The following is a 17982-nucleotide window of genomic DNA, read 5'->3' as shown; positions in this document are numbered from 1 at the left end:
GGTTTGGACAACCGAAAGCCTGAACTCCAGACTTATATATAGAAAACAAATAGATAAAAGTAGGTAGTCTGTGGCCAAAATAATTTTTTAATAATTTATTTTGAGAATGAAACAGAAGAGAAAAAGCCAAGTGTTATGTCAGAGCGTGGGTGAACAACACTGATTTTCCCTCTTGTTTCAGTGTTTTTCTTCTTAAAGTGGGCCTTCGGAATTAGGACTTCTTTTGTCACATTTGTTTGTATTTGACTGCTTCTACCTTTGCAAAGTTTTGTTTGTTTTTCACTCAGAATGAACTAGAAAGACTTCTGGTTTCAGATCTGGTATGTAAGGAACTTTGAAGTTGCTACTCCAATGAGGAACTGATGCTTTCAAACTGTGGTGTTAGAGAAGACTCTTAAGAGTTCCTTGGACAATAAGGAGATCAAACCAGTCAAACCTAAAGGATATCAACCCTGAATGTTTATTGGAAGGACTGATGCTGAAGCTGAAGCTCCAATACTTTGGCCACCTGATGTGAAGAGCTAACTCACTGGAAAAGACCACAGTGCTGGGAAAGACTGAGGGCAGGAGGAGAAGGGGACGACAGAGGATGAGATGGTTGGATGGCATTACCTACTCAATGAACATGAGTTTGAGCAAACTCTGGGAGACAGTGAAGAGCTGGGAAGCCTGGTGTGCTGCAGTCCATGGGGTTGCAAGGAGTTGTACATGACTGAGAGACTGAACAACAATAACTCCAACCTAACAATAAAGAAAGATTTGAGCAAACTGAAAGATCAGCAACTCCTCTAGATCTGTCAGAGAAGTAAGGTCACAGGACAATCTGCTGCTGAAGCAGGGGCTGAGTCTAGGGCGAATGAGGGTGATCCTAGTTGCCCAGCCTTCTGCCAAGAAACTGTCCTGGGATTAGAGCTTCTGTTCCCAGGGAAAGGTGTTGTCTCTCTGAGCCTCTTGTGGGCCCCATGGCATGATGCTGTGTCTGTACAAAGTACGCACAAAGGTACTGTCCTTTACCTTTGTAAACTACATTTGACATCGATTAAACTTGTATAAGGGCTTCCCTGGTAGCTCAGTGGTAAAGAATCTGCCTGCCAATGTAGGAGATGTGGGTTTGATCCCTGGGTCGGGAAGATCCCTGGAGAAGGAAATGGCAACCCACTCCAGTACTTTTGTCTGGGAAATCTCATGGACAGATAAGCCTGGAGGGCTACAGTCAATGGGGTTTCAAAAAAGCTGTACATGACTTAGCAACTTAACAATAACAACAACAACAAACTTGTATAACCAGCTTAAAAAAATTGGAGACACACAGGTATATACAGAGGATCACAACTTACCTAAGTAGAAACTACCAAGCAGAAATTTCCTTAGGGGTCAGTGCTGAGATAGGAAAACCTGACCTGTAACTGATGAGTTCCTAGAAAATCTTCAAGGAGACTCAGTCATCAGAGGAGAGAGACCCACACTTTCATGGGTTTTACCTTCCGAAACTCATTAACAGGGTCTCACAATAAAGATAGATTAAAATTCCCTTTTGCTTCCAGCAGGGGGAGGAGGAAGGTAATCATTTTGAAAAATACTAGAGAATTCTGTTTTTCTTATCAAGGCGTGCCCTCAGAAGAACCTACTATATCAGAGTCTTAACCTATCTGGGGAAACGTGCATGCTCAGTCATTGGAGAAGGAAATGGCAACCCACTCCAGTGTTCTTGCCTGGAGAATCCCAGGGATGCAGGAGCTAGGGGGCTGCTGTCTATGGGGTCACACAGAGTTGGACACGACTGAAGCGACTTAGCAGCAGCAGCAGCATGCTCAGTCACTCATTTGTGTCCAACTCTTTATGACCCCAAGGACTGCAGCCTGCCAGGCCCCTGCATCCATAGGATTATACCAGCAGGCAAATTGGAGGGGGTTGCTATTTCCTACTCAAAGGGATCTTCCTCACCCAGGGTTTGAACCTGTAGCTCCTGCATTGGCAGGCAGATTCTTTACCACTGAGTTGAAAACCCCTATCTGAAGAAGAGAAATACCCAATTCCAACCCATTCTAGCAATCCTGCACCACTAAGGAGAGGGGACAAAAAGCTAAGAAGCACTGGTGAAGTTCACTGGCCAGGGGTACAGGATCATCAGAAGGCTAAAACCAAACCATAGGACTACAGAACTCTTGTTTTCCCCTATATATTACTGTTGTATATCTAACAGCCTATTTACCAAAGCTCCTTCTCCCCAGGACATCATGTTCAGCATCTCCCCAGTATATCCCAAAAAACCACAAAGCATACACAAAGGTGAAAAAAAATAAAATAAAAAGTTAAAGAGACTGAACAGTATCAGAACTAGAGTCAGATATGCCAGGAATTATTAGCCCAGGAATGAATAAAAACATTAGATAATGTAACCAAAAAGGTAGAGATTCTAATAAACAATTAAAAGGAAATGCAGAAATAAAAAACAATATAATAGAAATGAACAATGCCATTGATGGACTGAACGTGGCTGGGATAAGATCTCTCAGCTTGGTGATACAATAGAAACCTCCCAAACTGAAAAACATAGAGGAAAAAACACCCTGAATATTCAAGAACTTAGAGACAACTACAGAAGGTCTAATATATCTGTAGTAGGAATACCAGGAGAAAAAAGAGAGAAATAAACAAAAGAAACATTTGAAGCAATAACAACAGAAAAATTCCCCCAAATTGATGTCAGACACCAAACGGCAGATCCAGGAACCTCAGTGAACACCAAGCAGGATTGATGCCCCCACAAAACCCTACACCTACGCATCATATTCAAACTGCAGAAAATCGAACACAGAGTAAACAACTTGAAAGAAGAGGAAAATACACTATACCTACAAGGAGAAAAGATAAGAATTACATGTGCTCAGAATAAGAATTACTGCTCAGAAACCATGCAGGCAAGAAGAGTGGGGTGAAATATTATCATTTAAAGTATTGACAAAAAAAACCAAACCTAGCATTCAGTACCCTGCAAAATTAACATACAAAAATAAAAGAGAAATGAAAACAGTGTGATACAAACAAAAACTGAGGGATTTGTTGCCAGTAGACCTACCTTGAAAGAAACTTTAAAAGAAGTTCTTCAGAAACTCATGCCAGAAACTCAGATCTACATGAAAAAAGGAAGACCATCAGAGAATGAATAAATAAAGGTAAACATTTGCAAAGACACATCTGATAAAAGACTGTTATCCACAGTATACAAAAAACTCTTAAAACTCACCAATGAGCCCATGAACAACCCAATTTAAAAATGTGCAAAAGACCTGAACAGACAACATACCAAAGAAGATATACAAATGGCAAATAAGCATATGAAAAATTTTCAACATCATATGTCATCAGGAAAATACAAATTAAAACAACAAGATAAAAGTATACATATGTTAGAATGGCCAAATTTCCAAACATTGACAGCATCAAATGTTGGTGAGGATTCAGACACACAAGAATTCCTATTCATTACTGGTGGGAATGCAAAATGGTATAGCCTTTTGGAAAACAGTTTAAAGGTTTCTCACAAAATAAAATATACTCTTACCACAAGATCCTTAGTATTTACCCAAAGGACTTGAAAAGTTCTTTCCACACAAAAAGCTGCACAGGAATGCTTATTCATAATTGCCAGAAGTTGGACTCAACCAAGATATCCTTCATTAGGTGAATGGATAAGTAAATGGTGGTAGATCTAGACAATAGAATATTATTCTCTACCAAATGAAATATCAAGCCATGAGAAGATATGGCTTTTATATCTGAAGGAGAAAACAAATACAATTACTAAGTAAGAGAAGTCAATCTGAAAAGGCTACATACTGTATATCATTCCAGTTATGTACCATTCAAGAAAAGGCAAAACTATGGAAAGAATAAAAAGATCAGTGGTTATCAGTGCTTAGTAAGGAGGAAAGAAGAAATAAGGGTTCACCAAGAATGAAACTTAATGTAAACACTGGATTTTGGGTGATAATGTTGTGTTGATTGTAACAAATGTACCACTCTGGTGTAGTATGTTGAGAGTGGGGAAGGCTAAAGAAGGTGGGGTGTGTATTACAGGAACTCTCTGTACTTTCTTCTCAATTTTGCTGTGAATTTAAAACTGTACTAAAAAATAAAGTTTATTAATTTAAATACCTGAACTTGAAAAACTAGAATAGAGCATGCTCTGACACTGCCTTCTTGGGGTCACATGTGAAAATAAAATTTTTTTCTCCCAGTAAGAAAACAGAGTTGGAGGCTGCAGGACTCAGTAGGGATCTACAGCCCATCTATCCCCTAATGGCAACTGCATCTTTCATAATGAAACTCTGCAAAGAAGAAAAGGGGCCCCAAAAAGCCTTGTCAATGAACAACAGGGATTTGGACAAAGAAAGCCACCTAGGTTCTAGTGTAGAAATGCTATTTCTTTAATGAGATTTGCTCACGTGTCAAGAGAGTAGTAAAAATAACTACTGCTCATTGAATAAACTTTCAAAGAAATAAATGAACTCTTATGGAATATATATATACATTATACATAATTTTTATTCTATAAGCCTACATTTTAAAACAGAAATAAGCTAAGAAGTGTCTTTATTCATGAAAGTGGGGACGTTAAGTAGATATTTGTACAACCATGTTCATAAAAGCATTCATCCAACATAGTCAAAAGATGGAAGCAAGCTAAGGTTCCATTGACAAATGTATGGAGAAGCAAAATGTCATATATATGCTTTGGGTTGGCCAAAAAGTTTGTTTGGGTTTTTCTAGAGATTGGCTCTTTAGTAATGCTTAGTTGTCCTTAACTTCATTTGAAAAAATGTTAAGATTGTATTGCTTCAGCTGTCCTATCAGTGTGCATTTAAAAAACAAAAAAACTTACTATAATTGGTGAATTTTTGAGTAGCCATTTTAATATTGAAGATGGAAGAAAAATGCAATATCTTTAGCATATTATGCTTTATTATTTCAAGAAAGGTAAAAAACACAACTGAGACACAAAGAAAGATTAGTACAGTCTACAGAGATGGTGCCGTGACTGGTCGAACATGGCTGAACTGGTTTGTGAAGTTTTGTGCTGGAGATTTCTTGTTGGATGACGCTCCACAGTTGAGTAGACCAGTTGAAGCTGACAGTGATCAAATTGAGACAGTGAGATCAACGTTATGGCACACAGGAGATAGCCAACATACTCAAAATATCCAAATCAAGCACTGAAAATCTTGTGCACCAGCTTGGTTATGTTCATCACTTTGATGTTTGGGTCTCACATAAGTTAAGTGAAAAAACCTTCTCGCCCATATTTCCATATGCTATTCTCTACTTAAATGTAACAAAAGATTCCTTTGAAAAACAATCTGTGATGGGGGATGAAAAAATGGATACTGTACAATAATGTGGAACAGCAGAGATCATGGGGCAAAATGAACCACCACCAAACACAACAAAGGCCAGTCTTCATCCAAAGAAGATGATCCCAAAGAAGGGATAGGAGGGGAGTCTTCTATAATGAGTTCCTTTGGAAAACAAAACTATTAACTCCAACAGGTACTGCTCCCAATTAGACAAACTGAAAGCAGCATTCAACGTAAAGCGTCTGGAATTAGTCAACAGAAAACACATACCCTTCTACCAGGAAGAAGATGCTAGACTGCATGTTTCTTTGACAACCAGACAAAAACTGTTACAGCTTGACTGGGAATCTATATTCATCCACTGTATTCATCAGACATTGTATCTTCAGATTTCCATTTATTTTGGTCTTTATTCAATTCTCTTAACGGAAAAAAAATTTCAATTCTCTGGAAGACTGTAAAAGGCACCTGGAATAGTTCTTTGCTCAAAAAGATAAAACATTTTGGGAAGACGGAATAATGAAGTTGCCTGAAAAATGGCAGAAGGTAATAGAATGAAACAGTTAATACACTGTTCAATAAAGTTCTTGGTGAAAATGAAAAAAATGTGTCTTATTTTTACTTAAAACTGAAGAAAGTTTTTTTCTTTTTGTCCAACCCAGTAACCTACAATGGAATATTAATCAGCCTTTAAAATTCTGACATATGCTACAACATGACAAACCCTGCTGAAGACATTGTAAGTGAAATAAGCCAGCCATAAAATGACAAATACTAATGATTCCACTCATATGAAGTGCTCAGAGTAGTTAAATTCAGAGAGACCAAAGATAGAATGGTAGCTGCCAGGAGCTGAGAGAAAGGATAAATAGGGAGTTAGGTTTAATGGTTACAGAGCTTCAGTTTTGCAAAATGAAAACATTTCTGTGAATGGATCGTGATGATGATTTCCAACAATGTGAACATACTTAGTTACTGAACTGTACGTTGAGAAATGGTTTTAAAGTAGTAAATTTTAGTTTATGTATATTTCACCACAATTTAAAAACAGAAATAACGTTTTAGACTATCTTACTGCACTTGGGATTCTCAAGAAGCTGTATCTAAAAGAAAGATGAATATTCTGTGTTCTATGACCGTTAGAGACTGAGTAAGAGATCAATGAGACACGACTAATGAACACACCTGAAAACAGCCAAGTTTCACACAAATACATGGATTTTATTGACACATGATATTCCCTTTCCATAATAAATAGAATGCAATCTTAATGGTTAGTCTGGAGTTGAGAAGGCAGTGTATTCTTGATAGGGGTGGTCAGATTTTGTGGTACCATTTTTTTAGAAGTGCATCTAAGACGAAACCAGCATGTGGGCTGGGAATCACACAGGTTGTGCAGCAACATAATACATAGACCCTGGTCAGTAGCCCCTCAATATTCCCCCAAGGTTTCCTCCCATCCCAGTTTTAATGTAATGTATCATAAAAATAGCTAGTGCCATAAAAAGTCAATATTTCAAATATAAAAATTCTTTTATACAAATATAATTCATAATATAATCATTCTTAAAATACAGCCATTTATATATGTTTGAAACATTATTAAAATAAATATTTCCTAGAGAAAATTTCATTTGCATCGCAAAACTATAAAACAGAAGAATATAAAATTCACGACTGACTCTTCAGTGTTCACTGTGCCCATTATTTCTCCCGCTCAGTATGTACAGCATGAAGTGCACATAGGTAGCCTGAAAACACACATCACCCTCTCCATACCTAGATCTTTGAATTTCATGTACATCTACATGGAGTGCCCACGGTCTTTCTGCCTGCACACTCTGTACCTGGAACTTCTGTGTTATGAAGGGTTTTCCTGTACCAATATGCATTAAAGCATTTTTCCAGCCATCCTTCAGTTCAGACATCTTATAAGTTTGCTACTTTCTGGAAGCAGAACCGTTCACTGACAAATCAAGGGAGCTATATCTTTGTTCCCTGCATGGGACTGTAACAGCCCGTAGCCCAATTAAGGGATGTTTTCTGATTGTCTAAATTATTTGGAATTGGGTATTGCTGAACAGTACTAAGCCTGATTTCCAGGACTGGGAAGTTCTGTCTCCTGACACTAAGATCTTAGTGTCCCCTGACACTTAGATGTTGCATGGTGCATATTTGATGTGCTGTCTTGAGCCTCTCACAGCATTCCATTCCTTGCTTGGAAATAGGACTGTTTGAATCCTTAGTAGGCAATATATCTGTGTTTTTAAATACCATGGAGAGAGTAGAGAAGAAGGTACATAAACTGATACAAGCCACTCAAGTTCCAGTTAGCACTACTTAATTGTATCTCTAAATAGTATAATTACAGTTCTTCTCTACTATTACAAATGAGTAAGTCTGACTAAACAGTAAGCTGAAGAATTAATCTGGCTGACGTTTACAGCCACTTTTTCAGTGACCACCAAAGGGAAAAGTTTTCAGGAAAGGCTGACTGGTGAACACAAGTGGTAAATCTTCAAGGATTTGAAGTACCTGTCACACAATTTGACCACTGCCAGGAAGCCATGGATCCGGACCCAAAGGAGCGTCCTTAATTCCTCTTACCCCAATTTTTCCTTCTGTTTTCAAAAAAAATCATTCCTCCTTGTTTTCTGAGGCAGAAACTTTTTCCTTCAACTCCCATGTGTGAACGTCCCAGGCAAACGTTTGTTCTGCTCTCTAAAGCTTTGTTTCTTGCACCTCTTCTTCTGTCTCCTCCTTCAGAGCCGCGATGTTGGACCGAGACCTCTGCCTGCTCGAGTTCCGGTGGGGCAAGAGCTTCAAGCGGTCTGCGGGGCTGATGGCCTGCCGGAAGAGGCTCTTCTCGCTCAGCATCCTCTGGATGGAATCATACTGCCGCACCTTGTTCTCCTCTATGACCTAGGGAAGTGGCCATTAGTGAGATCCTGGACAAGGAGGCAGGGCGGGCCACAGTAAGGCAAGAGCAGCACGAGCTCAGAGGAGGAGGAAAGCCAGGAAGAACACAGCATCCAGAGGCTCATGGTTTGAACAGCCAGGGACTGTTCATTTCACTGCTGAGTCCTTTTGCTTTATAGAGCTTCTACCATTTGTGATATTAGCTGTAATTTTCTACTTAGAAGCTGATTTTTTTTTTTTTTAATTGGTACGGTACTAAACAATGTGCTTCTTCAGAGAAACTTGGAGGAACTAAGTGGGCTTTGAAATCAAGAATTATTTATGTTAGATCCCTTACGTATTAATCTTAAAAATGAGTGTAAGTCCACAGCACCATAATGAGTTGGATGTCTTCAACAGTGGATTTAAAGCTTAATAATTTGGAATTGGTCAGGGTATGCCTGAGTTTGGGCTTCCCTGGTGGCTCAGTCAGTAAAGAATTCACCTGCAATTCAGGAGACCGCCTGCTATAGAGACCCAGGTTTGATCCCTGGGTCAGGAAGATAACCTGGAGAAGGAAATGGCAACCCACCCTAGTATGCTTGCCTGAGAAATTCCATGGACAGAGTAGCCTGGTGGGCTACAGCGCATAGGGTCGCAAAGAGTCAGGCACGACTTAGGGACTCACACATGCGTGAGTTTACTGTGCCTCCTTCACATCTTCAAGCTGAACAAAGAGGTTGTGAGTCGGCCCCCTAATTTGTCACTTGAAGCTTATTAATAATAATGGTAATAACTATCCTTCATTAAGAAAAGCATTTACCTCGAGGAGCCTCAAAATTCTTAATAGAAATGATGTGATATATCATCCCCAGAGTTTCCTTCTGACTAAACCCAAGGAATTTGTACACATCACTTGAAAGAATCTGTGGCAGTTTGGAAAGCACAAAGAGAAGGTGGTTTGAGAGGCACAAAGATGAGCTCCACATAATGGCTAAAAAATGAAATAAACCTTTTGCCAACTGCATTGAAATCATACATCAGATTGCAAGACAATCCAGGCCTGGCCTAGATCACATCCAAGGGAGATTTAGTTTCTGAAAGCATTGGGACTTACTCTTTTTTATGACTTAATTCCCAAATAAAAGACTCAATAAGTATAGATATTCTAATTTATTAATGTAACTTAGTGATAAGCTGTTATTTTAGATTTGCTGAATTCCAACCTCACCTTGTTGCTCCGATCAAAGTGAGAAACTTGGGCAGGTAGGTATTTTGAGTAAAGCTGGATGGTTGTGTGACATATGTTATAAGGAAGAGCTTGTACATTGCTGTGACTTGCAGGAATGATCACATTGAAGATTGTTATCAAGAATAGAAGGAGAGATGAAATCTAAGGTAAATTATAAACACTCACCAAAAATCGTTGACATTCCAACATTGCTTCTATCCTGTGTTCAGAGAGGATTACTGTGCAATTAGCAAATGCTTGTTTTAGGGTTCTTCGAATGATCTGGTATGTTCTAGAAAAAATATATATATATATATAACACCACAGAACATTAATAATCTGTCTCTATCCTTGATAACAGACCTATTGTTCTATCAATTTAATTCTTTAAATTACTTCTCTTTTCTTGAATCCTTTTAACATAATATTGAGAGACAGAGTCAGCTACAATCAAGTTTCCAACCATGGCATAGATCCTAAGTTTTCATAAATAAATAGGACAAATATTTGGGAAAAAAATTTCACAAAGTTTGAAAAACATTTCCCAAATAAATGTTTTTAATTATGTATAATCACTAGTAGTTCTTTGTTTTGTACTATAAATATTTCCTATGGTATAAATGGGATAGTAAGGAAAACCATAAGGATTCAATTACACCTGCGTAACTAAATATTTCACCATGTGATGATAAAGGGGAAGAAATTCTACAATTACACTTAGAAGAGAAAACACAGCTCTTATACTGGGAAATAAGTACCTGTACTCATGTTAAGTAGTAATTTTTCTATTGGGCAATTATTTTATATCTAGAGGGTGGTCTGCTTGCAGACATGACAGCCTGATGGAAATTTGTGTCAATATGAAATAGGTCTCAATGATTCTTTCTCCTCCCTATATTAGTAAATGACAGGAATTCTGAAACTCACATTGGATCCAAATGAGCACTGGGTTCATCAAGCAGCAAGATCTTTGCTTTACTGAGAACAGATCTGGCCAAGCACATCAACTGCTTGTGGCCGTGGCTTAGAACACAACCCCCATCCACAAGGACAAAATCAAGCTTCCCAGGAAACTGCTCTATCACAGATCTGAGTCCGACCTGCAGAAAAGAGGGAAAACGCTGTGCTTAGGAGGGATAGTTCATGTACTACAGGGTTAAAAACATTTAAGAGGCTGACAATCTGAAAAGACACACAGGAGTTCTAAAAGTTTAAATTTCATACCAACTCCCCTCCACCACCACCATTCTTGCTACTTGGCTTTAATTGAACAAAAGACTGTATAATCTTGGCAGTTCTAAATCACTGGTCTACAGAATATTTCAGTTCTGTACTTTGTCTTTCATGAGATTTTCAATGAGTTCCTATTCTGTGTCAGGTCCTGAAATAGGGTTTAAAGAGATGATGACTGGCAAAGTTCAGGGTTTATAAAGATATACACAGATAAGTTAACACAGTTGAAGACACGATAATATAACAATAGATAAAGAAAAGATAATATATACAGAATGCAGTTACTCTATCCTAACAGAGTCTTTTATGCCACCTTCCATTCTCTGCTCTGCCATAATAGAAAAATGAAATGTAGCACTAAAAAAATCGGCAAGCCATTGAGGGATGGGGGACACATGTACATCCATGGCTGATTCATGTCAATGTATTGCAAAAACCACTACAATATTGTAAAGTAATTAGCTTCCAATTACAATAAATTAATTAATTAATAAAAACAAAAAAACTGACTTTAAGAAAGTGATCAAACTATGAAGCAAAAGTTACTGGATGTAAAGTAGTGATATATTGGGAATTCACTGGTGTCCAGTGGTTAGGAAACCAACCTTCTACTGCACAGTACAGCTCCCCTCCTCCGCCAAAAACAAACAAACAAACAAAAACTAGCGGTGTATAACCGGAGATTTAAAGGTGCCTAGATATTAGAACAGAATATGAGAATTCTGTTAGGGTCAATGACTTTTTTTAAAGCTAGATAGAAAAAAAATAGGTTGAAAGTGCAAATGAGATACAGAAACCCATTCTTTCAAAATAAAACAAAAATGAAATCTTGCCTCATCATGCCACTTATTCAAATACATGTGAACTGGCATACATATTTTTGCCAAGTGTTGCTGAGTGTTTGAGAGCTAAAGAGATACATAAATTATTATCCTGCCCTTGGGAAGTCTGAGATTTAGTATTGGAAGGTGAGATATGCTCCCACCTACCTGTAATACAGGCAGAAAGAGATAATGGCCTAAGACAGACTTTCATGAGTTCAGTGATGAAGTCAGAGATGGCCCACATCACTGTGTTTTTCAGGAAATATTAACTGTGTGCCCATGATATGTATTGTAGACAATATTCCTTGACTGGATTTCTCATTCAAGCAGCCTCACTCTATGAGAATTCATCAATGTTTGAAAAGTTTCTGAGATGGCAGGGAATGTAAACACATTAATTAGACAAAGGGGATGACTCTGAGGTATTTTGAAGACTCAAACATAAAGCTAATTTGGGATCTGAATAGCTGGGAATGTGAACGAGGGCTCTGGAGTGAGGAGCTGGAGGACTTGTGTTCTTTCTCTCTTCAGCTTGCGCTTTTCATTGGCTTCAGCCTGTGAACCTGCTACATCTCTCCCTTCTTAGAAATAAAACATGCTGGAGAGGGTGTGGAGAAAAGGGAACCCTCTTACACTGTTGGTGGGAATGCAAACTACTACAGCCACTATGGAGAACAGTGTGGAGATTCCTTAAAAAACTGGAAATAGAACTGCCTTATGATCCAGCAATCCAACTGCTGGGCATACACACTGAGGAAACCAGAAGGGAAAGAGACACGTGTACCCCAATGTTCATTGCAGCACTGTTTATAATAGCCAGGACATGGAAGCAACCTAGATGTCCATCAGCAGATGAATGGATAAGAAAGCTGTGGTACATATACACAATGGAGTATTACTCAGCCATTAAAAAGAATACATTTGAATCAGTTCTAATGAGGTGGATGAAACTGGAGCCTATTATACAGAGTGAAGTAAGCCAGAAGGAAAAACATAAATACAGTATACTAATGCATATATATGGAATTTAGAAAGATGGTAACAATAACCCGGTGTACGAGACAGCAAAAGAGACACTGATGTATAGAACAGTCTTATGGACTCTGTGGGAGAGGGAGAAGGTGGGAAGATTTGGGAGAATGGCATTGAAACATGTAAAATATCATGTAAGAAACGAGTTGCCAGTCCAGGTTCGATGCACGATACTGGATGCTTGGGGCTAGTGCACTGGGACGACCCAGAGGGATGGTATGGGGAGGGAGGAGGGAGGAGGGTTCAGGATGGGGAACACATGTATACCTGTGGCGGATTCATTTTGATATTTGGCAAAACTAATACAATTATGTAAAGTTTAAAAATAAAATTAGGAAAAAAAAAAAAAGAAAAAAAACCCCTCACTTGGCTCCAGCTTTTCCTTTAGCTATTATTTAATATTTACCCTTTGTCATCTAGAAATCTTAAACAAGGAGTGCGCATCTATTGTCTCTACTGCCTGAGACCACAGAAAATTTTTTTTTCCCCTTCTTCAAACATCTAGTCCTTGGCTTATGAGAAACCACACCCTCTACAACCATTCCTTCCTATTATCATGTGTAGGTAACTCTCTCTTCCTGTCCCTTGAATATTAGTTTTCCTCATTGCCAGCTCTCCAAATACTTCTTCCAAGATCTCATTCATTCTTAAGGTCTTGACTACCACTGATAAACGAATGATTTTTCACTTCTATCTCCAGCCCCAGGCCTCTTTCAAATACTTCTTAATCTTATTCATTCTCACTAGCCCCAAACTGAATAACAACTGAATCCAGGCCATTATCATCTCTTAAACTTCATACTATAGATCTCAAGTTGATTGGTCACCCCAAAACCCCACATAGTGAAGTCGCTCAGTCGTGTCTGACTCTTTGCTGACCCCATGGACAGTAGCCAACCAGGCTCCTCCGTCCATGGGATTTTTCAGGCAAGAGTACTGGAGTGGGGTGCCATTTCCTTTTCCACCAAAACCCCACAAGAACCCTTCTAAAATAGAGGTTTGACCCTATTGCTTCTCTGTTTTAAAACCTACAGTGGCTGTTCTGACAGAACAACTGAACTCTCTCACATGGCAGATCCAGCCCTCTCTACCTTTACTTCCAGTAGCACTAAACACACATCTTCTAGCTCCCTCTACACCTTGACCTTCTCAGGTCTGTGCCATAGCTTAGCAAGGGGTATCCTTCCAAATACTCCTGATCAGCTTCTAGGTCAGTCAGGCACATAGTCCCAGAAGCATGGGTGCGAGTTCCCTTGTTAGACTGTCAGCTTCCTGAGCATAAAGACATGTGCTCAGTGACCTCGCTGGACTCATTGCCAGCCTCAACACATCCATCCATTTGTTCAACAATGTGCACTGAGCCCCTAGAATGCTGACCAAACAAGACAAACACAGCTTTGATGAATGATTCTTAAAAATCCAAATTTAAAGACGAATGACAAATGGTAAATGGTGCCTGGTTTAGCTCTGCCACTATAGACCATGACCTAAGACCAGTCACTTCATCTGCATATCTCTGTTTTCTCATTTTTCAGATTCTATAAAACCTCTTTTTAAAAAGTATAAAAGAAGAAGTTTTTTAACACTGTAAGTCAGTATTTTCTTCAGATGAATCAGAAATACTGGGGAATTTTTTATAAGTCAAATTAAGCATCAAGAAAACTACTAATAAAATACTAGAGCTTGGATGTCACACACAAGTAGCTTTCAGTCTGCACTCCACCACTCCTTTGCTGATGATGTCAACTGTATTACTGGAAGTCTCACCTAGCTCATGGGGAAGATATGGGGAAAATAATAGGATAGACTATAATGAGGATTATAATGGGGATTAAATGAGACAACCTGTGGAAAGATCTGGCCACAAAGTGTAGCACAGGGTAAGCACCTAATCCACCCTAACTATTAGTATTGTTAGAACCTGGGGAATTCCAAGTCATAGGCCTGGTCACTGAAACACTTCACAGGTATGACAGCATGATTTGTAAGATTTCCTCTTTGTAAGTTACCGTAGAAAGCAAGTTAACAGGAAGTATTACAATACTAACGATTTACATCATGCCCCTAGTAACAGGGTTAGGATTTTGCTAAGAATGTTTCTCAGTATGTAGTCTCCCTTTTTAGATTCAGATCACTCCTACCCTTATCTATTAAGGCCACACTGGGAAAGCTACTTTAGTGAGTTATACTCTGTACTTTCCTGTGATAAAGAGCTGAACAAAGTCTGTAGTTTTTACCCACATGAAACTTAACACAATAAACAAGTACCTAAATACACAGCACTGTTAATATTTAGAGAACAAAACTATGCAATGAGTGATGGAGAGGCAGACCAATCTAGGGTGCATTTGGCCACATTTCTATCTCTCTGATCAACTCCCTACCAAGTATAGTAAAAATCTTTTAAAACCATATTCACTAGAGAAAGGTAAACATAAGTTAGTAAAACTTTAAATTTGAAGTCGGTGAATATTTAATGTATTAATTACCTATTTCCTGCCTGATATGGTGATAGGCTTTAGAGAGAAAATAGGAAGCAAGACAGACTAGTAATTAGTTTTGAAAAGATAACAAAGCTCTTATTACCAATTCCACGTGCCAATAAGAATGGCTTAAATTAACCTCGTGATTTATTTTTTTTTTTTTTTGGTGCTTAGTAATAGATTCCTTAATAGACTCTTAATGGGAGTTTATTAAATTCTAGGTACTATGGCAGACCTGGGAATTCAACGATGAATTAAACCAGACTCTGCCCTTAAGGAACTCATGGTTCAGATGTGGAGAAAACTAACAAGTGGGAAATTATTTCTCAAAGTGAAAAGTGCTATTGTAAAAGAAAAAAAAAAAATACTGAAAGGGAACTTGCTACAGAAATCATATAATTTAATGATCTTTAACAGCAGAATTTTTAAAAAATAAATAATAAAAATAAAATAAATAAAATAAATTTATTTTATTTAAAGAATAAATTCTTTAAAAATAAAATAAATAAATATACATGCATATGCACATATATATGTGTGTGTGTGTGTGTTTATATTCTATGTTATTTGCACTATTGCCACAAACCATTTTTCAATAGATTAAAAACAAATATAAACTTTAGCTTAGTCTGTCCAAACTAATGTGAATTTTAAATATATGGAATCTCAACTTTCTAATTATTTTCATTCCAACTTAGCATTGCAAATAACTTAAAGCATCCACAGTTTGTAGATATAAAGAACTTTAGGAAAAAAGCATTTGCCAGCTTTCTGTGGCTGAACTGATAAATCATACATACTTCCAAACTGCTATTTACAAAGAACAAATTTTATTTTGTGACATATCAAACTAAAAAATGTGTTATAGTCTGAAAAGGAAAAGTATTGACTTTTGCAATTGTTGTACTCTGAAATGTTATAGAGCAAGAGTTAGTTCTTGTGACAAGGAAACATGAAAAAAAAAAATAAGGAGAGTAAAGTGTTGGACTGGGGAGTCCATTGGCAGGTAGTTACAAAGACAGACTCTGTCAGCTCCCTCAGACATTTCTTTTGCTACTCTACAGGTTTTCCAGGACAAACTTTCAACCTAAAAGGCCACTATTTCTGCTATTTAGCTTGCTCTCTAAAATAGCTTACCTGACTATTGATGTGTAAAGAAAGAAACTATTTTATAAGCAATCTAAGGAGCAAACAATTACCAAAAAGTCTCCATTCTATCAGTTTGGATAACACTGAGTAACACTGAGACTGAGGTGAAGGAGCTTGAGATGATAGACAACATCAGGGCACCTCACTGTGGGGAAAGAGTCTGTGAACCAGAAACCAAGGGAGGGAGCTGCACCCACCCATCCCAGCCAAGCCCCAGCATGCTCTTGACAAACAGTGATATCCGTGTGGATGGATCACAAGGCTGCCTTCACGACACATTACACATGGACAATTTATTTTTTTCATTTACATAAACGAATCAAATCATTCATTCATTCATTCAGTCCATATTCACTGAACACCATCCACATGCCCCACCCTGCTCTAGGCACTGGAAACACCACAGAGACTCATCCCTACCCTCGAGGAACTTACAAGCCCGTGGGGGAAGTGCACAAGTTAAGAGGCAAATCTCTCTCCTGTGTGGAGAAAGCTGTGACAGGCATGGAGGTACAGGAGACACGTAGGAGGGGCTCCTCATACCTGGAGCTTCGGGGCAGGTTTCTGAGAAGAAGTGAAGTGTAAGTAGAGGCCTGAATGATGAGGAGGGGCAGGTAGTGAAGGGCTAGCAGGATGTCCCAGCCACAGAACATGTGAAAAAGCCTCTGCAGAACAGAGAGCACAAGGTGCCTTAGAGGAACCAAATAAATTCAGTGTAGCTGGATCCTGGTAAGCAGGGACAGTTGGGGAGGGAGTTTAGAGACAGGCAGAGACAAAATCACATCAACTATGAGCAGTGTGGACTTTGCCTAAAAGACAATAAGAAGCCATAAGAAGGGGAGAAACAAGCAATCAGATGCAAGGCTGCAAAGGGCAGAATGAGCCAGTAAGAGAGAAACTGGAAAGAGGTCTATTTCAAAAATCCACAGAAGAATTAGGAGTGGTGTGAGATGAGGACAGAGAAAAGTGAATATATTCTAGATATTTGCAGGAAACACCCTTGACAGAACGTAATAGGTGGAGACAGGTGGAGAAATTGGGAGTCAAGGATGAGCCCCAGATCTTGGCTTTGGGCAATAAGAAGCTGGTGATGCCATTCACTAAGACTGGAAATGCAGGGCAACTGTGTGGCTGGTGCAGCTAAGAAACTCACTTATGGACATAAGATGCCTGTCCAGGCTGAAACGTCAGTGAGGGAGCTCTGGGAACAGGTAGATTTGGGAGTCAGTAGCATAGAGGCGGAGGAGCCTAGTAGGCTGCAGTCCATGGGGTTGCTAAGAATCAGATACAACTGAGAGTCTTCACTTTCACTTTCATGCATTGGATAAGGAAATGGCAACCCAGTCCAGTGTTCTTGCCTGGAGAATCCCAGGGACGGGGGAGCCTGGTGGGCTGCCGTCTATGGGGTTGCAGAGTCGGACACGACTGAAGCAACTTAGCAGCAGCAGCAGCAGCACAGAGGAATTAGTTAGAGCTATGAAGATGCATGATATTTTCCAGGAAGAGTAAGTAAAGTAAGACAACAAATAGGATTCTGTCAAACAGCAACATATAAAAGCTGACCAGATAAAGACCACATGAAAACATGACTATAACAGCTAATGTTCACTGACTGTTACTTGCCAGGCCCTAGGCTGGGCCTCTTATACATACTAGCCTGAAAATTGATAGCAACCCTACCAATTTATTAGTCCACAATGCTAGGGGTCTACTTTTTTTTTCTCCCTCAAGACTCAGCCTCCTTTGAAATGCTCTTGGTCTACACAGCTGGTAGT

General features: G+C 38.8%; 1 protein-coding gene across 4 annotated transcripts in view; it reads right to left on the bottom strand.

Moving 5' to 3' along the window:
• Nucleotides 1–6557: 6557 nt before the first annotated feature.
• CFTR (CF transmembrane conductance regulator) overlaps nt 6558–17982 on the bottom strand; it is a 264214-nt gene continuing 252789 nt past the window's right edge. For all 4 annotated transcript variants that reach the window (XM_086396784.1, XM_086396783.1, XM_086396785.1 and 1 more), the window contains exons 25-27: nt 10414–10586; nt 9673–9778; nt 6558–8279 (exon numbers count right to left, since the gene is read on the bottom strand). In XM_086396784.1, the coding sequence (XP_086252910.1) occupies nt 8079–8279; nt 9673–9778; nt 10414–10586 (480 nt within the window). In that variant the 3' untranslated portion in view covers nt 6558–8078. The remainder of the gene's footprint in view (nt 8280–9672; nt 9779–10413; nt 10587–17982) is intronic.

Source organism: Bos grunniens, chromosome 4 (assembly GCF_055505025.1).
Source record: "Bos grunniens cultivar Pamir isolate PY7600 chromosome 4, Bosgru_T2T1.0, whole genome shotgun sequence".
Classification (NCBI taxonomy): domain Eukaryota; kingdom Metazoa; phylum Chordata; class Mammalia; order Artiodactyla; family Bovidae; genus Bos; species Bos grunniens.
The sequence above is the reverse complement of the archived record's forward strand: the minus strand, read 5'-3'. Positions and strand labels throughout refer to the sequence as shown.